General features: G+C 44.2%; 2 protein-coding genes across 5 annotated transcripts in view; one reads left to right on the forward strand and one right to left on the reverse strand.

Annotated features, from left to right (window-relative positions):
- The window catches only part of entpd5a (ectonucleoside triphosphate diphosphohydrolase 5a), a 49,296-nt gene extending 43,301 nt beyond the window's left edge, over positions 1-5,995 (reverse strand). For both annotated transcript variants that reach the window (XM_059649029.1, XM_059649027.1), the window contains exon 1: positions 5,879-5,995. The gene's annotated coding sequence lies outside the window, so the exon portion shown is untranslated. The remainder of the gene's footprint in view (positions 1-5,878) is intronic.
- A 98-nt stretch (positions 5,996-6,093) lies between these two features.
- The window catches only part of LOC125455532 (basal body-orientation factor 1-like), a 34,722-nt gene continuing 14,011 nt past the window's right edge, over positions 6,094-26,804 (forward strand). The window contains exons 1-5 of one of the 3 annotated variants that reach the window (XM_059649024.1): positions 6,094-6,603; positions 8,926-9,175; positions 11,422-11,487; positions 18,211-18,354; positions 26,497-26,577. In XM_059649024.1, the coding sequence (XP_059505007.1) occupies positions 6,581-6,603; positions 8,926-9,175; positions 11,422-11,487; positions 18,211-18,354; positions 26,497-26,577 (564 nt within the window). In that variant the 5' untranslated portion in view covers positions 6,094-6,580. Of the gene's footprint in view, positions 6,604-6,868; positions 7,003-7,437; positions 7,547-8,925; positions 9,176-11,421; positions 11,488-18,210; positions 18,355-26,496; positions 26,578-26,804 lie in introns of those variants that run through there. The other 2 variants (XM_059649026.1, XM_059649025.1) reach the window with 2 other exon arrangements.

Consider the following 26,804-nt stretch of genomic DNA (forward strand, 5'->3'; position numbering starts at 1 on the left):
TCCTCTTCTTTGTTACTTTTGCTATAGATTAGATGTTTTTATAAAACAGAAAAGGGTCATAAAATTTACACAACATTTTGCGTAAAGAAGAAAATGACCAGTGTTATAATAGGGAAATTTGCTATAAGCATTCACTTTCATGACTGGTTTCAGCAAGCAATGCTGTTCTTGCCTTTCCCATTTAATACTCTTCCTTTCCAAATGCAACAGCTCTGGGGATAAAAGCTAAAGGTAAAGTTGTCATAGCTCCTAAGGGCTTCTCTCTCATTTGAGAGAGGTGGTGGTTTAATCTGAGGGTCACAAAGCCCCAGGCAGGGAGAGTGGTTAAGAAGGAGAGTCATTCATTGTAACCTCAGCTTTGCAGGAATCGAACCCACACTGCTGGCATCACTGTGCATCAGAGACCAGCCATCCAGTCAACTCAGCTAACCAATCCTCTTCTTGAGATGCAATTCAAATGGATGACAACAGCTTGATGATGATGATTGTTGGGGTAATCAATTGAACAGCATAACTGGAACCGTGATCCTGCCATCATTTCCAACAGATCATATTAGTTAGGAATAGAAACTATTGTAGCTTTTTCTTTCTTAGCTCGAGCGTAGAGGCCAACTGTAGTGTTCTTCAGGGCATCATCTGAATTGATAGTGCCTTTGGGCCAAACTTGCAACTTTTCAGTAAAGCAGAACCAAATGACACATTGAGTTCCAGAATGAAATGTGAGGCTGGATGAACACAGCAGGCCCAGCAGCATCTCAGGAGCACAAAAGCTGACGTTTCAGGCCTAGATCCTTCATCAGAGAGGGGGATGGGGTGAGGGTTCTGGAATAAATAGGGAGAGAGGGGGAGGCGGACTGAAGATGGAGAGAAAAGAAGGTAGGTGGAGAGGAGAGTATAGGTGGGGAGGTAGGGAGGGGATAAGTCAGTCCAGGGAAGACAGACAGGTCAAGGAGGTGGGATGAGGTTAGTAGGTAGGAGAAGGAGGTGCGGCTTAGGGTGGGAGGAAGGGATGGGTGAGAGGAAGAACAGGTTAGGGAGGCAGAGACAGGTTGGACTGGTTTTGGGATGCAGTGGGTGGAGAGGAAGAGCTGGGCTGGTTTTGGGATGCGGTGGGGGAAGGGGAGATTTTGAAACTGGTGAAGTCCACATTGATGCCATATGGCTGCAGGGTTCCCAAGCGGAATATGAGTTGCTGTTCCTGCAACCTTCGGGTGGCATCATTGTGGCACTGCAGGAGGCCCATGATGGACATGTCATCTAAAGAATGGGAGGGGGAGTGGAAATGGTTTGCGACTGGGAGGTGCAGTTGCTTATTGCGAACTGAGCAGAGGTGTTCTGCAAAGTGGTCCCCAAGCCTCCGCTTGGTTTCCCCAATGTAGAGGAAGCCACACCGGGTACAATGGATGCAGTATACCACATTGGCAGATGTGCAGGTGAACCTCTGTTTAATATGGAAAGTCATCTTGGGGCCTGGGATAGGGGTGAGGGAGGAGGTGTGGGGGCAAGTGTAGCATTTCCTGCGGTTGCAGGGGAAGGTGCCGGGTGTGATGGGGTTGGAGGGCAGTGTGGAGCGAACAAGGGAGTCACGGAGAGAGTGGTCTCTCCGGAAAGCAGACAAGGGAGGGGATGGAAAAATGTCTTGGGTGGTGGGGTCGGATTGTAGATGGCGGAAGTGTCGGAGGATGATGCGTTGTATCCGGAGGTTGGTGGGGTGGTGTGTGAGAACAAGGGAAATCCTCTTTGGGCGGTTGTGGCGGGGGCGGGCTGTGAGGGATGTGTTGCGGGAAATGCGGGAGACACGGTCATGGGTGTTCTCGACCACTGTGGGGGGAAAGTTGCGGTCCTTGAAGAACTTGGACATCTGGGATGTGCGGGAGTGGAATGCCTCATCGTGGGAGCAGATGCGGCGGAGGCGGAGCAATTGGGAATAGGGGATGGAATTTTTGCAGGAGGGTGGGTGGGAGGAGGTGTATTCTAGGTAGCTGTGGGAGTCGGTGGGCTTGGAATGGACATCAGTTACAAGCTGGTTGCCTGAGATGGAGACTGAGAGGTCGTCCTCACCCTCAACAACTTCTCTTTTGATTCCTCCCACTTCAAACAGACAAAGGGGGTGGCCATGGGCACCTGCATGGGCCCCAGCTATGCCTGCCTCTTTGTAGGTTACATGGAACAGTCCCTCTTCCGCACCTACACAGGCCCCAAACCCCACCTCTTCCTCCGTTATATTGATGACTGTATCGGCGCTGCCTCTTGCTTCCCAGAGGAGCTTGAACAGTTCACCCACTTTGCCAACACCTTCCACACCAACCTTCAGTTCACCTGGACCATCTCCAGCACATCCCTCACCTTCCTGGACCTCTCAGTCTCCATCTCAGGCAACCAGCTTGTAACTGATGTCCATTTCAAGCTCACTGACTCCCACAGCTACCTAGAATACACCTCCTCCCACCCACCCTCCTGCAAAAATTCCATCCCCTATTCCCAATTCCTCCGCCTCCACCGCATCTGCTCCCAGGATGAAGCATTCCACTCCTGCACATCCCAGATGTCCACGATCTTCCAAGGCCGCAACTTTCCCTCCACAGTGGTCGAGAACGCCCTTGACTGCGTCTCCCGCATTTCCCGCAACACATCCCCCACACCCCGCCCCCGCCACAACCACCCCCAGAGGATCCCCCTCGTTCTCACATACCACCTCACCAACCTCCAGATACAACGCATCATCCTCCAACACTGGGGTGGTACCCCTTCCCCTCCCACCACTGCATCACAAAACCAGCCCAGCTCGACCCCTCCCCCCACTGCATCCCAAAACCAGCCCAGCCTGTCTCCACTTCCCTAACCTGTTCTTCCTCTCACCCATCCCTTCCTCCCACCTCAAGCCGCACCTCCATTTCCTACCTACCACCTCATCCTGCCTCCTTGACCTGTCCATCTTCCCTGGACTGACCTATCCCTTCCCTACCTCCTCACCTATACTCTCCTCTCCGCCTATCTTCTTTTCTCTCCATCTTCGGTCCGCCTCCCCCTCTCTCCCTGTTTTTTTAGATTCCCTACAGTGTGGAAACAGGCCCTTTGGCCCAACAAGTCCACACCGCCCCTTGAAGAATCCCACCCAGACCCATTCCCCTGTAACCCACTCACCCCTGAACACTATGGGCAATTTAGCATGGCCAATCCACCTAGGCTGCACGCCTTTGGACTGTGGGACGAAACCGGAGCACCCGAGGAAATCCACGCTGACACGGGGACAATGTGCAAACTCCACACAGACAGTTGCCCGAGGCTGGAATTGAACCCGGGTCTCTGGCACTGTGAGACTGCAGTGCTAACCACTGAGCCACCGTGCTGCCCCTGAGCCACCGTGCTGCCCCTAATTCCCTCTCCTCATCCCCCTCTCTGATGAAGGGTCTAGGCCCGAAACGTCAGCTTTTGTACTCCTGAGATGCTGCTTGGCCTGCTGTGTTCATCCAGCTCCACACTTTGCTACAGAATAAAATGGATTGTGCTGTACTTCTATAATATTGAGACAGATAAATGACAGAAAACAGTATTAATATCAGATTACCTACTCAAGCTTACTTGCAGACATAGAGAGGGGAAAATAAATAATGAAACACCGACAATAACATCAGAGCTTCCCCAATGCCTCATTCAGCTTGTGGCATGGCACTGATTCAGATATTTCAGGAGCAACAGTCTGTACCGAGTTATCCAGTTTTAGCCATAACATTGGCTGAGGGTAGATGTTTAAATAATAAACAAGCAATTATGCCTTCCAAAGTTTATTAAATCATCTCTTTTAAATAATTATTATCATCAAGAGAGGACAGGCTTAGATAAGGTTTCCCTATCATCAACTGGCTGGCTGACAAGCTCATTCTGGATGAGCAGCACTGAACAGTAAGTATTGGACAGCTACCAGAATAAATTGCTATTGTTGAATTACCCTGAAAATCTTTCACACATTGTTTGCAAAATCAAATAAAGAATATATTTAAAATAGCTTCAGAAAAAAAATATCATGAAATCAAGTTTAAAAATGGCATTTAGATTTTTGGGAGCATATCCCTTCCAACAATGTCAATAATCAAGCAGAAAAAATCTTAGACACTTCAAGAGGACCAAAATACTTTGTCTTTATATTATACATTACTTGTGCCTGAATGAATAACTACCCAAAGGATTTTACAGCTACTCCATCCAGGATAACTTAATCTTCTACATATAACTGGAGAAGTCAGTGCCTCACAGAAAGCTTGTGAAGAAAGCTATTCACTTGGCTAGCATTTTTGTTTTGACTGCTGTTCCCTGGGGCTGATATCTTAGTTAGTGGACAGCTAGTTTGCAATGCAGGGTGATGCGAATGGCATGAGTTCAATTTCTGCTCAGGTTGAGGTTACCATAAAGGATTCTCCTTCTTAATCTCTTCCCTCATCTGAAGCCTGGTGATCCTCAGATTTAACCAACATCATATTTGTTTAATGAGAGAGCAACCCCATGGTCTAATAGGGCTATGGTGAATTTTAATTGTTTTGCCAGGACATCAACAGCCTTTCACACATTCATTCAAAATCCAACTTCTGCTTTCCTTCCTCCTTTTGTTGATTTTTTTAAATAAAAAAGACCATGCTGCCAAATAACCAGCTAAATGATGCGATCTAGTTTATTCGTCCTCTCAGAACCAAGGGTATTTACTGTCATCTGAGTGTGTGAATAAGTGAGTGAGTGAGGCCAGCTTATGAGTGAGTGAATGAATTAATGATAAAGTGAGGAAAGCTGATTGAGCAAGTGAATGAATGAGTGATGCAAGGTGAATAAGTGAACAAATGAATGGGGAATTGAGGAAAGTTCAGTGAGTGAATGAGTGAATGGGATAAGCTAAGTGAGACAAGCAGAGTGAATATGTGAGTTATGCAAGCAGATTGAGTGAAAAACAGTTTCTTCTTAATTCATTCATGGGATGTGGGCATCAGTGGTTGACCAGCATTTATTGCTCATTCCTGGTTGCCCTTTGGTAGATGGTGGTGAGCTACCTTCTTGAACTGCTACAGTCTATGTGCTGTAGATTGATCCACATCTCCTTTAGGAAGGGAATTCCAGCATTGTGACCCAGCAATAGTGAGAAAACAGTGATGTATTTCCAAGTCAGGTTGGCGGGTGGCATGGATGGGAAATTACAGGTGGTAATTCCCATGTACCTGGCACCCTTATCCTTCTGGATGAAAGTGATCTTGGGCTTGGAAGATGCAAAGGATCTCTGTCAAATTTCTGCAGAGCACCTTGTAGGTAGTACATATGGCTGATACTGAGTATTGGTGGTTTATAGATCTGGTGCCAGTCACTGCTTTGTTCGGGATGGTGTCAAGCTTCTTGAGCTCTTGTTAATTACCTGAGTGAGGAAGTATTAAGTGAGAGGAAATTTGAGTGAGCTAGGCAAGCTGAGTGAGAAAGCAACGACAGAATTGTTGGTGAAACTCAGCAGGTCTGGCAGCATCTATGGAGAGAAAACTGACAACGTTTTGAGTCTGGTATCATTCTTCTTCAGAACTGTTTTCCTGCCAAGTGTATGATTCTGCTTGTTTGAGCTCTCCATCACCCGCAGCTCTTTGTTTTATCTCAAAAGAGTTGCCTGATCCAGCACAGCCCCTTGGTCTGGATTTGATCGCACGGGGGACTCTTGACATTTGTGGCTGACAGGCGGAGAGGTTTTACTCAGCAGTCAATAGAAACTTCCAGCACAGTGGCCAACTCCATCGTGACAGGAAATAGCGATAGGAGAACTCACAGCAGCGCCTTGTCCACCTGATACAAACTCTCACTACAACCGCGCTTTAAAAAACAAGCTGACAGATCTTCAGAAACGGATGTCACTTACCCCTCGCTGACAGCTCCTGCGCGGAGCATCGGCCAAAGCGGCTCAGTCCGCCGGCCGGCCGGCCTCAGCCCCGCCCCCGTCCAACACCCGCCTCCTCGTGTCTACGTTACGCACAGGCTGCGTAAAAGAAACACGTCATCCGTCAAGCGCGCGAACGTCACACCGTCTCCCCCCCAACCCGGAACATCCCTCCCCTTCCCCAGTTTCTATGGCGACGGACGCTCCGCTGGCCTGGTCGTTCGACTAAGCAGTGTCGATCCACCCGCCGCCACACCGTTACCTCCCCTCCACCCCACTCCACGTCTATCCGGAGCCATTCTTTGATCTATAGTCCATTATTTTTAAAACCGAGTCTTTGTGCCCAGGTCAGAATAGGAAGAAACAGGAGAAATTATCCTTCGTAGTCATAGTGTCAGGTAGATCGCTTGAAGCAGGCGCTGTCGCCATCTTCAGAAACTCAAATGTTTTAGTCGGAAAAGAGGCAGCGCTGGGGAGAAAATTCATTCAAGGTGCTCCATCCTGGTTGGGGTGAAAGGATGAATTTGTGATCAGAACACCGCTGGCAGCCTCCCTTTGTATTCTCCAGCATTGTGCAGGCGTGACAAGCGAAAGGCTTTATTTCCCAGTTGGGAGGTTCAGGAGACTCTCTGCTTGCAACAGAAACCTTCATAGCACAACTTTGAAGCTTACTGCTCCGCGAACATGCCGAAGAACAAGGGAAAAGGGTAACATGCCATCGTATTTTTCTTTTTAAATGATGATTAATTCGGTGCTGTTTAAACCCAATTTTAAAAATTTCGCCTTTCCTATTCTGTGTTGCTCCCCCTGCACTCCAACTGTTGCTTGAAGCAGCTATCAGGACATTTAGTTAAAAGATTATTGGAGAAATACTAATAAACAAAAACTCTTTGGGGGAGGGACCAGTTTGAGGTGCGCAAACCTCGAAGGGCTAACCCAGATGGATAAGGAGAAACATTTTTAGACGAGGAGCAAAGGTTTTGAGAGGATTTGAGGGAGAAAAAAGAGTTGTGATATCTGGACTTAAAAAGGATCGTAGAGTCGGGAACCCTCAAGACATATAAGAATTACTTAGATGAATTCTTGAAACGCCATAGTATACAAAGGTACAGGCTAAGTGCTGGGGAAAAAAAGGATTAGAAGAGATGGATATTCGATTACCAGCAGCAACACGATGTGCTGAAGGGCCTCTTTCGGTGCTGCAAAATATCTTTGACCACTCACCATCCCCTTACCTTGGAAATACTGAAATGGATATCTGGGAAGTAGGGAACGTGTTGGTCAACATCTGTAAAGAGAAAAACAAAGCAATTTGACATTTTGAAAATTACTCATTATCAGAGTAATGTTAAGAGTGTAATACTATTTGTACATATGAAATGTTAAGGTTAATTTTGTATTGTTATTCTTAAGCAGAACCGTGTACTGTAGGAACATGGCAACTAGCATATGATTCAAGAAGGTCAAGGTAGTTTATTAGAATACCAACTAGTTTGATTTGCCTGTACGGCCATGTTATTATTACGCTCGTAGTATGTCAATCAACAAAGATCTTCTGTTAGCTCACTGTATCATAGTCATAAATACCATCGTAAGAACGTATGTCCAGGGCATAATCCAAGTTGCGATGGCGCAGTTGGCTGCACTTCGGTAACCTAATGGATAATTTAAAAACATATATATATATTAATTTGTGCGTAGTGGGGTGATATTTAATTTTTTTAAGAATTACTTTAGTGTTCTCTTCTAAGCGTGTCTCCCTGTGCCGTTTATCGTCGTCGGATGAAAGGCTAGGCATCTGCTCTTAGCCGTCGCTGATGATACCATTACTAGCAATAGTTGCGAGATCTCAGGTCGAGGTTTATGTAGGGTACTTGCTTCCTTCAGCAAGTAGGGAAAAAATTGAGAATGATTGTAGATAGGGTTAATTTAGAAAGGGTTAATTCCGATTGAGGTCCAAAGTTAGTCTGTAGAATTTACCATCAAAGTTTTCCTCCTTGGTAAAATACCTATGCATATGCATCCTTGTTTAATTGGAATGCCGTTTTATGATTAAACTAACCCGTGAAAACGCTGAAAAATGTGAACTTGAATGGAGTATCAGAGGGTTGACGTTTATAGAATCGCACGCACCCTTGTATGAATACTGCCAGGCGAACTGGATAGAAAAACGTGTCCAGGCCCGAAACGTCAGCCTTCCTGCTCCTCTGATGCTGCTTGGCACGCTGTGTTCGTCCAGCTCCACACCTTGTTATCTTGGATAGGAAGAGACCTCCGTTTAATTGTTAAATGATGTAATGCTCTATGATTTCAAATTGGGCCAAGTCTATACTTACATGTATAACAAGCATATACCAATCTAGATTAAATGCTTGAAATATATAACAAATCAGGTGAATAAGAAAAGTTTCGTTCTGGGACAAGGACCCCCAACTTCGGCTGACCTTTGATTTTCTTTATTTAATTATCCACCACTCCCTATTAAAAAAATCACACCTTAAAATACTGTGCATTTATACTCGTTCTTGGAGAACTATCTCCAACACCGGGGCATTTCCATCTCGGGCGACTGCTTGTGTGGCGTTTGCACATTCTCTGCGTGGGTTTCCTTCGGGTGCTCCAGTTTCCTCCCACAGTTCAAAGACGTGCAGTTGAGGTGGATTGGCCATGCTAAATTGCCCGTAGAGTTCAGGGATGTGTAGCTTAGTGGGGGGTGGGTCTGGGTGGGATGCTCCGAGGGTTGGCGTGGACTTGTTGGGCCGAAGGGCCGGTCCCCACACTGTAGGGATTCTATGATCGACATATCAGTTGTTCCACATACAGAGATTGGCACCACCGTCGCAGACAGGAAGAGAGCGCGGTGGCCTCAAAGTGGTAGCATTTGCTTTCACAGAAGGCTACAGCTACAGGCCGTCTTGGTGGAAGGACAGCCAGTAAGCTCAGCTGTGGCCCAAATGCTTGTGTTGGAAACGTGGGACTTACCATAGCTGGAAGACTTCTTTTAAAATTCAAAAATTACTTTTTTCAAGGAAAGGAAATAAGGATGAAAAGGTTGATCCAAAACCGATGGAATCAGATGCAGAGAAGGCAATGGTTAATGCTGCTTTGTGGGAATCGAGACTGAATGCGGCTGAAAAGTCGCGTATAGAGTACCGTGACACTGCACGGACACTTGCCAGGACCAATGAAACCTTAATGAACGATCGGTTTCAGGTAGAGAAGGATGCCATGGAAGTGATCTCATACTTAAAGAAACAGGACTTGGAGAAAGAGACGATGGTAATAATCTTAGTTTACTTGTTTAATTAAGTGTTTTAAAATTTTGGATGTATTCATATATTTAATCTTCTCGCCTTTGGAAGGATTTAAACATGGAGTACTGAAAAAGCTTTACAAGTCTTTCGGAGGTGACGGCATGGTCAAGGACTTTAGAAAGGGAGATGGAAGATGAGGTACCATTTTCAGGAATAGAGGGGTCAAATGTTGGTTCTTTGAGGTGTCCTGATTGATGTCATACTCATGGGAATGCTAATAAGCCACGGACCATGATGACACCGCATGATCAGCACCAATAAAGAGTCCAAGCAGCAACATGCTGGACCAAACATTTTTGCCGAAGTTGTTCAGTTAATGAAGTTGATCAATTGTCTGATAAGTAAACCAGTTGAGATTTTCAAGCAAATTGATCATACGTTACTTATCTTCTAGTGTGGGAACAAGTGATTTTGTGTTAAGGAACTGAACACAAGAATAGGGCAATAAAATAAAGCAGAGTTGCTGGTGCTGGAAATCTGAAACAAAAACAAAAATTGCTGGGGTAACACAGCAGGTCTGTCTGCTGGGTAGAAAACAGAGTTAATGTTTCCAGTCCAGTGACCTACAAGTGGACTCCAATCATTAACTCTTTTTTTCCTCCAAAAATGCTGCAAGCATACTGCCTGTTGACAGTAAATTTAAGGGAGAGAGGTACAGTCCCTGTGAAGGAAGAATCAATAACATTATCAAATAACATAGGAAGTAAGGTAACCAGAAGGGGTGTGAGAACATGGGTAGCAAGAGCAACAACTGGATCTCATGGTCTTGATGAACTGTGGATAAGGCATGAGGCTGCTAGAAATGAAAAAGAGATATTTGAGATGTATAAAACACAATCAAAAAGGATAATGAACTCCAAGATAATAAAATGTGAGGCTGGATGAACACAGCAGGCCAAGCAGCATCTCAGGAGCACAAAAGCTGACGTTTCGGGCCTAGACCCTTCATCTGATGAAGGGTCTAGGCCCGAAACGTCAGCTTTTGTGCTCCTGAGATGCTGCTTGGCCTGCTGTGTTCATCCAGCCTCACATTTTATTATCTTGGAATTCTCCAGCATCTGCAGTTCCCATTATCTCTAGGATAATGAACTGTCAGCTTTTCTCAAGAGAACTGGAATTCATACTTGCATTGTGAAGGGCCTTGGTCAGATCCCATTTCGAGAACTGTGTTCAATATGAACAGAGATAACAAAGTGTGGAGCTGGATGAACACAGCAGGCCAAGCAGCGTCTTAGGAGCTTTTGCACTCCTAAGATGCTGCTTGGCCTACTGAGTTCATCCAGCTCCATACTTTGTTATCTCGGATTCTCCAGCATCTGCAGTTCCCATTATCTCTGATACAATTTTATCCTCGATGTGAACAGATTGACTTTGACTTTGAAGAGAATAGACTGCAGTTTCACCAGAATGGGGTTTAAAGGATTAAATTACAGAGATAGATCACATAACTGTGGCTTGTATTTCCTTGATAGTTAGGATTACTGGTGTTTGCAACGTTGAAAGGATTTGATACATTTGAAACAAAAAACTTTTTTTGTGGCCGACAAATCAAGAACCATGAGACATAATCTTAAAATTAGAGGCAAAGCTATTCAGTAACAAAATCAGAATGCATCTTTTCAGAAAAAGGCCGGGAGCATCCTTACAATCTATCTCCTTAAATTTGCACATGGAATTTTCAAAACTCAGAATGATAGATTATTACAAGGTAAGGGTACCAAGGGATAACAAGGTGTAGAGTTGGATGAACACAGCAGGCCAAGCAGCATCTTAGGAGCAGGAAAGCTGATGTTTCGGGCCTAGACCAGGCCCGGAACGTCAGCTTTTGTGCTCCTAAGATGCTGCTTGGCCTGCTGTGTTCATCCAGCTCTACACCTTGTTATCTTGCATTCTCCAGCATCTGCAGTTCCTATTTTCTCTCAAGGGTACCAAGGGATATGGGAAAAGATGGCTAAATGAGTTGGTGATGTAGATCAGCCATGATCAAATTGAATTGATCCAAGGACTAACTAGCTTGCTGCTATTCCTGTCTTGCCAATATTATTTTTTTCTTTGATTAATTCAAGTGCCCTTGGTGCAGAATAGCTAAAATGTGCATGAATTGACATGCCACATTCTGAATCTTGGTATTTGAAAGGGCTTGCCTGCATGAAGGGAATTAAAATGGGTCATTGAAATTTGTCAATGTAATTGCAGATTTTGTATTTTCAGATCAACAAACTGCAGCAGCAATTAGTGGACCAAAAACAAAAAGCCGCCGAGGAAAACAAAACAATTGTAAGTGACTGCAGCTTTCCAGTTACAGTAGTATTTATGGTAATTTGGACATCCAAAAGTTCAAGCGAAGCACTGGATTAAAGTATGTTGACTAATAAAGCATATTTTTAGGAAGAATGTCAAACTTCGGAGAGGGTGCACAGACAATTTACTTGAGGGATCAGTGGTTTGAATTATATGGAGAAGCTGATGTCAGTGGTGTTATTGTGCTGAAAGAAGGTTGAGAACAAATTTGACAAATGTATTCAAAATCATAAGAATAGTTTTGATGGGGTAAATAAGGAGACACCAGGTCAAAATACAAGTATGCCAAACAGCATAAACAGCAAGTGATAGACAGAGCTAAGTTATTCCACAACCAAAAGGTCATCTCTAAGCTCTGCAATCCTGTCACATTTAGTTGTGAATGATGGTGGGTAATTAAACAACTTGCTGAAGGAGGAGGCTGTGCGAACATTCCCAACTGCAATAATGGGGATCCAGCACATTGGTGCGAAAGGTAAGGTTGTAGCATTCTTCAGCTAGAAATGCCAAATGGATGATCCATTTTGGCCTCCTCCAGAGGTCCCCAGCATCACAGTCATTACCCAATGTGATTTGCCTTTTGATATTAGGTAATGGTTGAAGGCCCTGGATATTGCAAAGGCTGTAGGTCCTGAAAACATTCTGGCAATAGTACTGTTGTTTCAGTACAGTTACAACACTGACATCTGCTTGACATTGTGGAAAATTATTCAGTTGTGTGCTTGTACTGTACGCAAAAGCAAGACAAATCCAACCCAGTCAATTACCACTGCATGCATCAATCAACTCTTTATCGCCAGTACTTATGAACCAATAATTTTCTCACTGATGCTCAGTTTGGTTTTCACCAGGTTTACTAAGCTCCTGACCTCATTACACCTTGCTTCAAGCATTGAGAAAAGGACTCTTATAAAGGTGAAGTGAGTGTGACTGCCTTTGACATCATTTCAGAGTGTGGAATGAAGGAGCTGTATCAAAACTGGAGTCAATGGCAATCAGAGGGAAATCTCTCTACTAATTGGAGTCATACCTGGCATAAAGGAAGATGGTCATGGTTGTCGGAGGTCAATCATCTCAGTTCCAGGACATTTTTGCGAGTATTCCTCAGGGTAGTGGCAAAAATATTTAGTTGCTTCAACAATGTTCTTCCCTTCATCATAAAATCATATTCAGCGGTGTGCAGTTATTAGTGGACAATGTTCAGCACCATTCATGACTCCTCCAATGTGGCAGCAGTCCATGTCCAAATGCAGCAAGACCTGGAAGTCCAGTACCTTCAGGTTTGAGCTGAAAAGTGGCAAGTAATGTTTGTTCCACACAAGTGTCAGGCAGTGACCATCTCCAGCATGGGAGAATTTAATTATTGACATTCAATAGCAATAATGAAGCCTCACTATCAACATCCAGGATTGGAAATTGAGCTGAAACAGACATCTAAATACTGTGGCTACAAGAGCGGGACGGAAACTCGGAATCCTTCAATGAGTAACTCACCTCCTGACTCCTCAAAGGCTGTCCACAATCTACAAAACACAAGTGAGGAGTATAATGGATGAGTGCTCCATCGACACTGAAGTTTGAAACCCTCCAGGACAAATTGATTTGGTTGGTTGGCGTCGGATCCACAAATATTCACTCCCTCCACCCTAATGCCCAGCAACAGTGCGTACAATCTAGATGGTGCACTGTAGAAATTAACAAGGCTTACTACCATTCCTGGAGTGACAAGGGCAGCAAATGCATGGAAACACCACTGCCTGCAAGATCCCTCCAAGCCAATTTCTATCCTGATTTGGAAATATATCACAGTTTCTTCACTGTCGCTGGTCAAAATCCTGAAACTCCCTCCTTAACGGTATTGTGGATGTACCTACAGCGAATGGACTGCAGCATTTTAAGAAGGAACATCACTATCACCTTCACCAGGGAAACTAGAGATGGTCAATAAATGCTAACCCATCGAGTGACACCCACATCCCATGAATCAATAAACAAAAAGATTTAGCAACAATCAGTTATATATCAAATTTTGCAAGTTTCATGAAGGGTTCTCTTAGTAAGCACTAGTGAGTTGTCTCAATTTTGCACTACTCACTTCATCACATATACATCTTGCTGTTCTCGGGCTCTCTTGTATCACAGTACTTGCAACTTCCAGGATTCCCATCACATGTAAACCCTAGCAGTGCACCAGGTCATTCACTGCAAGCTAGGAACAGCTGTTCGTAATTACAGCATTGGAAGAATTGCTGTACAGAGGCAGCTTGATTTGCTATCAGGGACCTGGAAATCCTGGTGGCTGGGGTGGTGGAGAGGTGGGTCATTTTCTTTTCTCAAGACTGCAAAAGGAGGCCACAACCTCAGACCCAGCTAGCCTGGTTTGAAATTGCCAAATATCTATGGTCCAGTGGAATCCTGCGATAGGAGAACACATTCTGGTGAGCGCATTAGTGCCATGTCTCTGCAGCCGGCTAAGGAAGGAACACCCCAGTTTGTTGGCGTTCAGAGACCTGCTGGAGAGTAGCCATCTGCTTAGTCATTGGATTCTCTTCGTAGAATACTTCCAGAGTTTATGTGAAAGATAATGAGGATTTGGGGAGGCATGATGTGGGTGTTGGGGTGTGGGGGTTGTGGTGAGCACAGCATTGTGCCAAGTAGGAACAGGAGGATGTTCTTTAGTTGGATAGCACCTTTAAAATGCAATGGCACAGAGGTATCAGCCACAGCAGCTCAGGCATGATTTCTTTGTGAACTTTGTTCAGTGGAACAGAGTTGCATGAAATCATCTTTCACTGACTGTAAATGCTTTGTTACTGCTGAAGCCAGCAAACCCTGTATAATCGCAACAGCAATAGCAGGTCAATCTTTTGCTCTTTCTATGCATTTCTTGTTGGTTAATAAAAAGTAATAAAACAAACTTATGGAAATCTTCATAACATCTGATGCTTCCTAATTCAAATTAGACAAAATTTTAATGAGCATTACAGAAGGGACAGCTATCATTCAGTCGCAATTGGAACATTGTGTATCACAAAGGATTGCTAGCCTCTTTTGTAGTTGTAGTTAAAATGACTTTTGCTCACACAGGTGATGAAGAAAATTGAATAAATTTGTGAAGGTATTTACAATGAAGTGTAATCCATGGCATTTATGTGTCATTAGAGGTTGTATTTTTCCTTTCCCTCTTACTGTGTCCAGATGCAGCTGAAGAGAACTTGCTCTCTAGGGGACCCTTTGGGCTTAGGGATTTTGGCAGGGAACACTGTGGCAAGAAGATTCCAACATCCTGAGTGTGTCCTACCCAGATGCAGGCTCATTCTCATCAGCTAGAACTCCCAGTGCCTGACTCACTGTTCTAAGCTGACAATCTGCCCCAACTCAGTACAGTTAATTGTGTGTGTGTGTGTGTGTGTGTGTGTGTGTGTGTCTGTGTGTGTCTGTGTGTGTCTGTGTGTGTGTGAGAGAGAGAGTGCTTGTGCGCGCAAGTGTGAGAGAGTGTGTGTGCGTGAGTGTGAGAGTGACACAAAGATTCATGGAAAAAACTTGTGAGCCTCAGTAGACATCATCCTTGCATTGAGATACAACAGCACCCCACCATTTATGAAGAAGGAATAAATATACCACTAAATTAATATAACTAAGCAGAATATATATATTCTAGATGTAATATCTGTACACATGACTAACAGATAACTTTAAAGCACTTTACATCCAACAAAATACACTTGTAGTTGTTATCCCGTTGAAATGTATGTCGTGAAGAGAAATCTGAAAGAAAACTGTATTCTCTTCTTTATTTTCATATTTAAATTCTGTTTGTGTCAAAAAACAGATAACCTTGCTGAACTTATAAATGGCCAAGGCTGATCACATGACTGTATTGTGTAAATATTCCAGCTAAAGCTGACATAAAGTACTTGGAGGCTAGCCTGCTTCCATCCAGCTCTGGCAAAAGAAAACATCAATTTTTAAAATTAAAATAGCATTATTGCTCTTACAGTTATCTTGGCACCTCACAATGGAAACTCAGTTGGGGGAAAGTAATGCGATAATGTTAGCATAGCAACCTTCCAATTAGCCCATTAAGATGGTCCTTCAGCACCTAAAATGTCCTTGACACATGAAGGAAATTTGAGCTTGTTGAATTGCTTAAATGTACAAATCTGGGATTCTAAATCAGTTGCTGTCTTAACATATGAGAAGAGCAGCTGTAGGTCTCAGAAGCCAGGAGACTTACTCTCTATCTTTTTTCTCTCTCGATAGTATCATCTCCAGAAAATATCTTGGACTTTGTCTGCCTATCTAGACTAATTGTCTGAATATAAAACACATTGCTGTGCCTTTTGACCACATCCCAGCTTCCAGGAAGATAATTGGTACAAGATTAACTAATTGGCAGATTTCCAATTGGACATTAACTCACTGAATTCTAAGTCATATACATTAGTACCAACATATTGACTTTTAAAACGTTCATAAATTGTAATTTACTTTTCTGTTATGTGTTTGTGTGTGTGTGTGAAGAAATGAAGTATCAAAGAAATAGACCTGCATTTTGAATAACAAAGAACAAAGAAACCTACAGCACAGGAACAGGCCCTTCGGCCCTCCAAACCTATGCCAATCAAGATCCTCTGTCTAACCTGTCATCTATTTTCTAACGGTCTGTGTCCATTTGCTCCCTGCCCATCCATGTACCTATCCAAATATATCTTGAAAGATGCTAACGTGTCTGCGTCTACCACCTCTGCTGGCAACGCGTTCCAGGCACCCACCACCCTCTGTGTAAAGAACTTTCCACGCATATCTCCCTTAAACTTTCCTCCTCTCACTTTGAACTCATGACCCCTAGTAATTGAGCCCCCACGCTGGGAAAAAGCTTTTTGCTATCCACCCTGTCTATACCCCTCATGATTTTGTAGACCTCAATCAGTTCCCCCTCAATCTCCATCTTTCTAATGAAAATAATCCTAATCTACTCTACCTCTCTTCATAGCTAGCACCCTCCATACCAGGCAACATCCTGGTGAACGTCCTCTGCACCCTCTCCAAAGCATCCACATCCTTTTGGTAATGTGGCGACCAGAACTGCACACAGTACTCCAAATGTGGCCGAACCAAAGTCCTATACAACTGCAACATGACCTGCCAACTCTTGTACTCAATACCCTGCCCAATGAAGGAAAGCATGCCATATGCCTTTTTGACCACCCTATTGACCTGCATTTGTCACCTTCAGGGAACAATGGACCTGAACACCCAGATCTCTCTGTTCATCAATTTTCCATCAGACTTTTCCATTTACTGTATAGTTCGCCCTTGAATTTGATCTTCCAAAATGCATCACCTCGCATTTGCCCGGATTGAACTCCATCTGCCATTTATCTGCCCAACTCTCCAGTCTATCTATATTCTGCTGTAATCTCTGACAGTCCCCTTCACTATCAGCTACTCCACCAATCTTAGTTTCATCAGCAAACTTGCTAATCAGACCACCTACACCTTCCTCCAGATCATTTAAATGTATCACAAACAACAATGGTCCCAGCACAGATCCCTGTGGAACACCACTGGGTTGCTTGTTAACAAACTCTACCTTTAATTTGATTTTAAAATATTTTGCTATAGGTTTAACAAAAACACAGGGTTTGAGAACACTTTTAGCCCACCTCAGTAAGGGTTAGGCTCAAAGTGGGAAAGGAGCAAAATAAACAATATCTCACTCTCCTGGATTCGAGGAGAAAAGTAATCCCCTAATTAAATTCACCCCATTCCCTCTTTGCCCATGGCATGTCGTGATATGAAAGAAAGGATAAAAAGCAGTGCTAAATGGTTGCTTCTCAAACTGCTGGAAGGAACTGTGCTGTTCCCTCAAGGATCATTACTAGGACCACTGCTTTTCAGAATTATATATCAATGACTTGGATTTGGAATAGAGTAAAATTTCAATATCTGCCAATCCTACCAAAAGGATTTGGAGGTGTAGCTAACAGTGAAGACTATTTGACTTGCTCAAGATTTACAAGATTATGATGGGTTTGGGTAAGGCAGATGGCCCTGTACTCATTGGAGTTTAGAAGAATGAATCGTGAGCTTATTGGAGCATACAGGATTTTTGAGGGACTTAAAAAGGTAGGCTGTTTCAGAGGGCATAATCTCAGAGAATAACCCGATGGGTTGAATAGCCAACTTCTGCTCTTATGTCTTATGTTCTTATCACCTGATCAAATGAGAAATGGGGTCACAGATTCATAGTTTTGGACAAGGTCTGTAGAGTGGATCTTCGGAGGAAGAATGTTTCTTACCTCATATGCAGTGAACTCTTACCTTGCGAACATAGAGAAAACAGAGATAATTCAGTGATTTCAAAAAGAAATTACATGGGCACTTGAGTGAGTTAAACTTAAAAAAAGCTATGAGGCTAGAGTTTGGGTATCGGACTGACAAAGGGTGATGTAAATATGATGGCCCAAATTACCACCTTTTGTGCTGTAATTTCTCTCAGACTTATATATGGTATCCAAGTGTTTCAGGAAAATAGAATTGGATCCATAATTATGAGCAACTAACCTACATTTATAAGGAGTTCAGCAAAGTTCAGCTCTGTTCTCAGGACTCAGGAATTCAGCTCTGTCTGTGAAGACATCCACTACAGTCACTGTTAGCTGAAACTTCTTTCACACCTTCATCTTCCTACAGGTCGAAACCTACACCCAAAAGATGGAACAAATGCAAGGCAAAATGTTACAAAAAACAAAAGAAATACAGCTGATACAAGAGGAACTGAACAGGGTCAAAGAATTTAGGAAGAAACAAGTTTTCTTGGAAAATGAATTGGATGATGTGAGTCTATTCAGATTTCTTGTTTCATTATGTATGTACATCTTTAAGCAAGATGCGCAGTCATATACAAAACTGTTACCACCCCCGTCTACATATAATTCAAATTTATAATCAGTCTTAAAGTAAATAACTAAAAACCCAATATTCCAGACAACTTACTAATTTATGTCACTTTGCATCAATACCATCTTTCAAAGTTCCCCACAATTGTGTCATTCTTCTGAAGATAGCAACTGCATAAGTGGATCACTTGTCATTAACAGATGTCATTGGAATGCAAAATGTATGTCATTTATGTGAAGTGAGAACTTTCACTTGAACATTATTATATGAATGCAAGTTTTTTTCATTCAATATTAATATCCTATTTTTCTGATAATTATTCCTGTTTTGATTTTGATTTTATTGTCAACTGTATTTAAGTACAAAAGTATAAGAACATAGTGAAAAGTGTATAATATTGCCAAACAAGGTGCCAACCTAGCTACAAGTACCTAGGTACAAACAGAATCTTAAGAAAAAAGTAGCAATTTTCTCTTCCCATCCATCATTTGTGGCTAAAAGGATGAGCAGGGAATTGCTCATTGCACAATTTCTTGTCTCTTGCCAAAGCTAACAAATGTCGTTGGTAACTCCCCTTCCCCCAAATTCTAGCCATCCAACCTCGAAGTTTGCTGATAGTGATAGGCCCACTTGCAGGCCAGGATTTTTTTCTCACCTTCACTTTCTTATAAGTCACTCAAGTGTGCCAATGGACACCCGCTGTGTTTGGAACCATGTGGAGTTTGTTAACTATGAGGCTCTTGATTGGCATTATTAACCGGGGCTAATTAAGAAAGTCTTGGCTGACCAATATAACCAGGAGATTAAAATGTCCTCAGTTGAGGACTGACTCTGAGCTGGCTGGCCACGGACTGTGGACTGTGGACTGTGGACTGTGAACTGTGGACTGTGGGCGAACAGGCCAACTATAAGACTGGGACTGCCATTATGTTAAAGGCTTGGATGGAGAAGGATTTGTTCAGCGTGTAAAGAAAATTGTCTGATTATGTATGTGGATGTACCTACGAGAGAAGGAGCAAGACTTCACCTAATCTTGGGAAATGTGGGAGGGCACTTTGGGGCCAGTGACTGTAATTCTATTTTTTTAAATAGTGATGGAAAAGGGTAGACCAAGTTCTAAGTTGGAGGAAGTCAATTTTGACAGCATTAGGCAAGAACTTTCAAAAGTTGATTGAGTGTGATGTTTGTTTGCAGGTTAAGGGATGACTGGAAAATGTGAAGCCATCAAAAATGTCATAATGAGTCCAGGGACAGTATGTTCCTATCAGGGTGAAGTGCAAGGCATGTACTTGTAAGAAATGCTGAATAACTGGTGAAATTGAGGTTTTGGTAAAGAAAAGGAAGGAAGTATATGTCAGGTATAGACAGCAGAGATCAAGTGAATGCCTAGAAGCGTATAAAGGTAGCCAGAGAATATTTAAGAGGAAAGTCAGGAGGGTAGGAAGGGGACATGAGAGAGCTTTGGGAAATGGGGTTAAGGAGAATCCAAAGGGATTTTCTAAATACATTAAGGGAAAAAGGGTAACTGTGGAGAAAATAGGACCTGTTAAAGATTAGCAAGGCTGCCTATGTGTGCAGGAGATGGGACAGATACTAAATGAGTATTTTGCATCAGTATTTACTGTGGAGAAGAAAGATGAGAGGTGACTTGGTAGAGGTGTATATGGATTTCAGTAAAGCAGTTGATAAGCTTCTTCATGGTAGGCTATTGCAGAAAATACAGAGGCATGGGATTGAGGGTGGTTTAATGGTTTGGATCAGAAATTGGCTAGCTGTAAGAAGACAGAGTGTGGTGGTTGATTGGAAATGTTCATCCTGGAGTTAAGTTACTAGTGTTGTACTGCAAGGATCTGTTTTGGGGCCACTGCTGTTTGTCATTTTTATAAATGACCTAGATGAGGGCTTAGAAGGACGGGTTGGTAAATTTACGGATGACACTAAAGTCGGTGGAGATGTGGATAGAGCAAAAGCATATTGCAGGTTACAGAGGGACATAGATAACCTGCAGAGCTGGGCTGAGAGGTGGCAAATGGAGTTTAATGTGGAAAAGTGTGAAGTGATTCACTTTAGAAGGAGTAACAGGAATAGAGTACTGGGCTAATGGTAAGATTCTTGGTAGTGTGGATGAGCAGATAGATCTGTGTCCATGTGCACAGATCCCTGAAAGTTGCCATCCAGTTTGATAGGGTTGTTAAGAAGGCGTACTGTGTGTTAGGTTTTATTGGTAGAGGGTTTGAGTTTCGGAGCCATGATGTCATGTTGCAGCTGTACAAAACTCTGGTGCAGCTGCACTAGGAGTATTGCGTGCAGTTCTGGTCACCGCATTATAGGAAGGATGTGGAAGCATTGGAAAGGGTGCAGAGGAGATTTACAAGGATGTTGCCTGGTAGGGAGGGAAGGTCTTCTGTGGAAAGGCTGAGGGACTTGAGGCTGTTTTTGTTAGAGAGAAGCAGGTTAAGAGGCAACTTAATAGAGACATACAAGATGATCAGAGGATTAGATAGGGTGGACAGTGAGAGCCTTTTTCCTCGGATGGTGATGGCTAGCACAAGGGGACATAGCTTTAAATTGAGGGGTGATAGATATAGGACAGATGTCAGAGGTAAGTTCTTTACTCAGAGTAGTAAGGGCGTGGAATGCCCTGCCTGCAACAGTAGTAGACTCGCCAAGTTTAAGGGCATTTAAATGGTCATTCCATAAACATATGGATGATAATGGAATAGTGTAGGTTAGATGGGCTTCAGATTGGTTTCACAGGTCGGTGCAACATCGAGGGGTGAAGGGCCTGTACTGTGCTCTAATGTTCTAAGTTGTATGTGTACGAGATGATGAGAGGCATATATAGAGTGGATAGCCAGAGACTTTTTTCCAGGGTGGAAATGACTATCGTGAGTGGGCATAATTTTAAAGTGATTGGAGGAAGGTATGTCAGAGCTAGGTTCTTTACACAGAGTGGTGGGTACATAGCATGCACTGCCAGTGGTGGTAGTAGTCTGATACATTAGGGACATTTAAGCGACTCTTGGATAGGCACATGGATGATAGTAAAATGAAAGGTATTGCAGGTTAGTTCTGATCTTAGAGTAGAATAATAGGTCGGCACAACATCGTGGCCAAAGGGCCTGTACTGTGCTAAACAGTTCTATGTTCTATTTAGACAGACGTGGAAGACATAGAATGGGGGAAATACGTAGTGACATCTTGAAAAATCTCCATATTACAGAGAAGGAGGTGCTGGATTGCTTAAAATACATAAAGGTGGATAAATCCTTGGGATCTGATCTAGGTATACCCCAGAAATCTGTAGAAGCTAAGGAAGTGTTTGCTGGCCCCCTTGTTGAGGTATTTGTATCATTGATAGCCACAGGTGAGGTGTCAGAAGACTGGAGGTTGGCTAACGTGGTGCCACTATTTAAGAAAGGTAGTAAGGAAAAGCTAGGGAACAGGCATTGGTGTGGTCAAGTTGCTGGAGGGAATCCTGAGGGACAGAATTTATATTTGGAAAGGCAAAGGCTGATTAGGAATAGTCATCATTGTTTTGTGCATGGGACATTGTGATTCACTAATAACTGAGTTTTTGAAGAAGGAAGGAAGAGGATTGATGAGGGTGGAGCAGTAGACGTGATCTATATGGACTTCAGTCAGGCATTTGGCAAGGTTCCTCATGGTAGACTGGTTAGAAAGGTTAGATCACATGGAATACAGGGTTAGCTAGCCATTTGGATGCGGAACTGGTTCAAAGGTAAAAGGCAGAGGGTTGTGGTGGAGGGTTGCTTTTCAGATTGGAGGTTTGTGAACATTGGTGTCCCAAAAGGATTAATGCTGGGTCCACTGCTTCTTGACATTTATACAAATATTTGGATGTGAACATAGGAGGTATGGTTAATAAGTTTGCAGATGACACCAAAATTGGTGCAGTGGACAGCAAAAAAGGTTGCCTCAGGGTACAACTGGATCTTGATCAATGGGCTGAGGAATGGCAGATGTAGTTAATTTAGAAAAATGTGAGGTGCTGCATTTTGAAAAGGCAAATCAGGACAGGACTTGTACATTAATGATAAGGTCTTGGAGTGCTGTTGAACAAAGAGACCATGGTGTGCAGGTTTGTAGTTTGTTGAAAGTGGACTTCCACCCAGATAGGATAGTGAAGAAGACACTTGGTATGCGTACTTTTATTGTTCAGTGCATTGCGTATAGGGTTTGGGAGGTCACGTTGATGCTGTGCAGGACATTGGTTAGGCCACTTTTAGAAGACTATGCAATTCTAGTGTCCTTCCCATAGGAAGGATGCTGTGAAAATTAAAAGGGTTCAGGAAAGATTTACAAAAATGTTGCCAGGGTTAGAAGGTTTGAGCTATCAGGAGAGGCTGAATAGGCTGGGGATCTCTAAGAGAGTTTAGAGTAGATTTGTAGCCCAGGTTGTAGATGTTGGTTGTCACGCCGAGCTATGGTTAAATGGTTAAATAATTTGCAGCTTTTGCTCAGTGTAAAGCTTATTTAGGAAATAAAAATAAACTGCTCAGAAATTGCAGGTGTCATTAATAATATTCCATGCATCTTTAACCTAATGCTGATGCTATTGCACAAAAATTGAACATTTTCAAGTGGAGACAACAAATTACACATGCACCTCAAAAAGGGCTTTCCACAACTGTAGAATAGTGAACTGTTGTTTCACTGTAGAACTTTCATTGCTGTACATTTTTCACAATCTTGGGTTGAAAGAGCTTTACAGCTAATGCAATGATTTTGGAGAATGGTCACTTTTGTAATGTAAGATAACAAAGTGTGGAGCTGGATGAACACGGCATGCCAAGCAGCATCTTAGGAGCCAAAAGCAGATGTTTTGGGCCTAGACCCTTCGTCAGAAGAGGAGGATGGGGAGAGGATTCTGAAATAAATAGGGGGAGAGGGGGAGGCGGACTGAAGATGGATAGAGGAGAAGATAGGTGGAGAGGAGTGTATGGGTGGGGAGGTAGGGAGGGGATAGGTCAGTCCGGGAAGGACGGACAGGTCAAGGGGGTGGGATGAGGTTAGAAGGTAGGAAATGGAGGTGCGGCTTGAGCTGGGAGGAGGGGATAGGTGAGAGAAAGAACAGGTTAGGCAGGCGGGGACGAGGTGGGCTGATTTTGGGATGCAGTGGGGGGAGGGGAGATTTTGAAGCTGGTGAAATCCACATTGATACCATTGGGCTGCAGGGTTCCCAAGCGGAATATGAGTTGCTGTTCCTGCAACCTTCGGGTGGCATCATTATGGCACTGCTGCAGGCCCAGGATGGACATGTCATCTAAGGAATGGGAGGGGGAGTTAAAATGGTTTGCGACTGGGAGGTGTAGTTGTTGACTGCAAACTGAGCATAGGTGTTCTGCAAAGCGGTCCCAAGCCTCTGCTTGGTTTCCCCAATGTAGAGGAAGCTACACTGTGTACAGCGGATGCAGTATACCACATTGGCAGATGTTCAGATGAACATCTGCTCGATGTGGAAAGTCATCTTGGGGCCTGGGATGGGGGTGAGGGAGGTGGTGTGGGGGCAAGTGTAGCACTTTCTGTGGTTGCAGGGGAAAGTGCCAGGTGTGGTTGAAGGGGAGTGTGGAGCGGACAAGGGAGTTGCGGAGAGAGTGGTCTCGCCAGAAGGCTGATTTGGGTGGAGTGGGAAAAATGTCTTTGGTAGTGGGGTCGGATTGTAGATGGCGGAAGTGTTGAGGATGGTGAGCTGTATCCGGAGGTTGGTGGGGTGGTATGTGAGGACTAGGGGAATTCTCTTGGGGCGGTTATTGTGAGGGTGGGGTGTGAGGGAAATGCGGGAGACATGGTCGAGGGCGTTCTCGACCACTGCGGGGGGGAAGCTGCGGCCCTTGAAGAACAAGGGCATCTGCGATGTGCGGGAGTGGAATACCTCATCCTGGGAGCAGATGTGGCGGAGGCGAAGGAATTAGGAATATGGGATGGAATTTTTGCAGGAAGGTGGGTGGGAGGAGGTGTATTCCAGGTAGCTGTGGGAGTTGGTGGGCTTGAAATGGACATCGGTTTGTAGGTGGTTGCCTGAGAAGCAGACAGAAAGGTCCAGGAAGGTAAGGGATGTTTTGGAGATGGTCCAGGTGAACTTGAGGTTTGGTTGGAAGATGTTGGTGAAATAGGTGAACTGTTCAAGCTCCTCTTGGGAGCATGAGGTGGCGCCGATACAGTCATCAATGTAACGGAGGACGAGGTGGGTTTTGGGGCCAGTGTAGGTGCGAAAGAGGGACTGTTCCACATAACCTACAAAGAGGCAGGCAGAGCTTGGGCCCACGCGGGTACCCATTGGCCACCCCCTTAGTCTGTAGGAATGGGAGGACCATGTCTCCTGCATTTCCCACACCTCATCCCTCAGACCCCGCCCTTGCAATAACCGCCCCAAGAGAATCCCCCTAGTCCTCACATACCACCCACCTACCTCCGGATACAACGCATCATCCTTCGACAATTCTGCCATTCTACAATCCGACCCCATCTCCAAAGACATTTTTCCCACCCCACCCTTGTCAACCTTCTGGAGCGACAACTCTCTCCGCGACTCCCTTGTCCGCTCCACACTCCCTTCCAACCACACCACACCTGGCACTTTCCCCTGCAACCGCAGAAAGTGCTACACTTGCCCCCGCACCACCTCCCTCACCCCCATCCCAGGCCCCAAGATGACTTTCCACATAGAGCGGATGTTCACCTGAACATCCGCCAATGTGGTATACTGCATCCGCTGTACACAGTGTAGCTTCCTCTACATTGGGGAAACCAAGCAGAGGCTTGGGACCGCTTTGCAGAACACCTACGCTCAGTTTGCAGTCAACAACTACACCTCCCAGTCACAAACCATTTTAACTCCCCCTCCCATTCCTTAGATGACATGTCCATCCTGGGCCTGCAGCAGTGCCATAATGATGCCACCCGAAGGTTGCAGGAACAGCAACTCATATTCCGCTTGGGAACCCTGCAGCCCAATGGTATCAATGTGGATTTCACCAGCTTCAAAATCTCCCCTCCCCCCACTGCATCCCAAAACCAGCCCACCTTGTCCCAGCTTGCCTAACCTGTTCTTCCTCTCACCTATCCCCTCCACCCAGCTCAAGCTGCACCTCCATTTCCTACCTTGCAACCTCATCCCACCCCCCTTGACCTGTCCGTCCTTCCTGGACTGACCTATCCCCTCCCTACCTCCCCACCCATACACTCCTCTCCACCTCTATCCATCTTCAGTCCGCCTCCCCGTCTCTCCCTATTTATTTCAGAATCCTCTCCCCATCCACCTTTTCTGATGAAGGGTCTAGGCCCGAAAGGTCAGCTTTTGTGCTCCTAAGATGCTGCTTGGCATGCTGTGTTCATCCAGCCCCACACTTTGTTATCTTGGATTCTCCAGCATCTGCAGTTCCCATTATCTCTGATCACTTTTGTAATTTAGGTTGACACAGTTGTGAACAGCAAAGTCCCAGAAACAGCAATGAGATAAATAACCAGGTGATCAGTATTACTGGCATTGATTGAGAACACTAAGGAGAAGGAGATAATGGGAACTGCAGATGCTAGAGAATCCAAGATAACAAAGTGTGAAGCTGGATGAACACAGCAGGCCAAGCAGCATCTCAGGAGCACAAAAGCTGATGTTTCGGGCCTAGACCCTTCATCAGAGAGGGGAATGGGGAGAGAATTCTGAAATAAATAGGGAGAGGGGGAGGCGGACCGAAGATGGATAGAGGAGAAGATAGGTGGAGAGGAGAGTATAGGTGGGGAGGCAGGGAGGGGATAGGTCAGTCCGGGAAGGATGGACAGGTCAAGGAGGCGGGATGAGGTTAGTAGGTGGGAAATGGAGTTGCAGCTTGAGGTGGGATGAGGGGATACTAAGGGACACTGAGGAGAACCTCTGTTTTTCTTCAAGATAGTGTCATAGAATCTTTTACATGTACTCGAGTGAGTAAATGCAACTTCAATTTAACATTGCATCCTAAATGTGCTATCACTTGGAAAGAATGCTTGGTACCTCTGCAGATTTTGGAGATAAAGGAGAGATGCAGATTAAAACAAACGTTTCCTTTTTTTTTCTCTCAGATAAAGGACGCAATGAACACAACAAACAAAGAGCACAAAGAAACGCTAAGACATCTAGAAAACAAATTTTTTGAAGAAAAGGTATGTGAACAAGATTCAGGAGGCTACCCTCAAACTAATTCAGTCTCACATATGGCATTTAATAAAGTGTTTTACAGTAAGGTACAGGGTTATTCTGAAGAGGATTTTCGTTCTTTGCTCCTTCTATTGTGTCTTAAATGAGTTCTGAGTTAAAATAAAGACCAGAGCTTTCCAGGTAGGGCAGAAGATGAGGAGGGATGTGTTGTTTGGGGGCAGAGGAAAATTAA

This window comes from Stegostoma tigrinum, chromosome 10, assembly GCF_030684315.1.
Source record: "Stegostoma tigrinum isolate sSteTig4 chromosome 10, sSteTig4.hap1, whole genome shotgun sequence".
Lineage (NCBI taxonomy): Eukaryota > Metazoa > Chordata > Chondrichthyes > Orectolobiformes > Stegostomatidae > Stegostoma > Stegostoma tigrinum.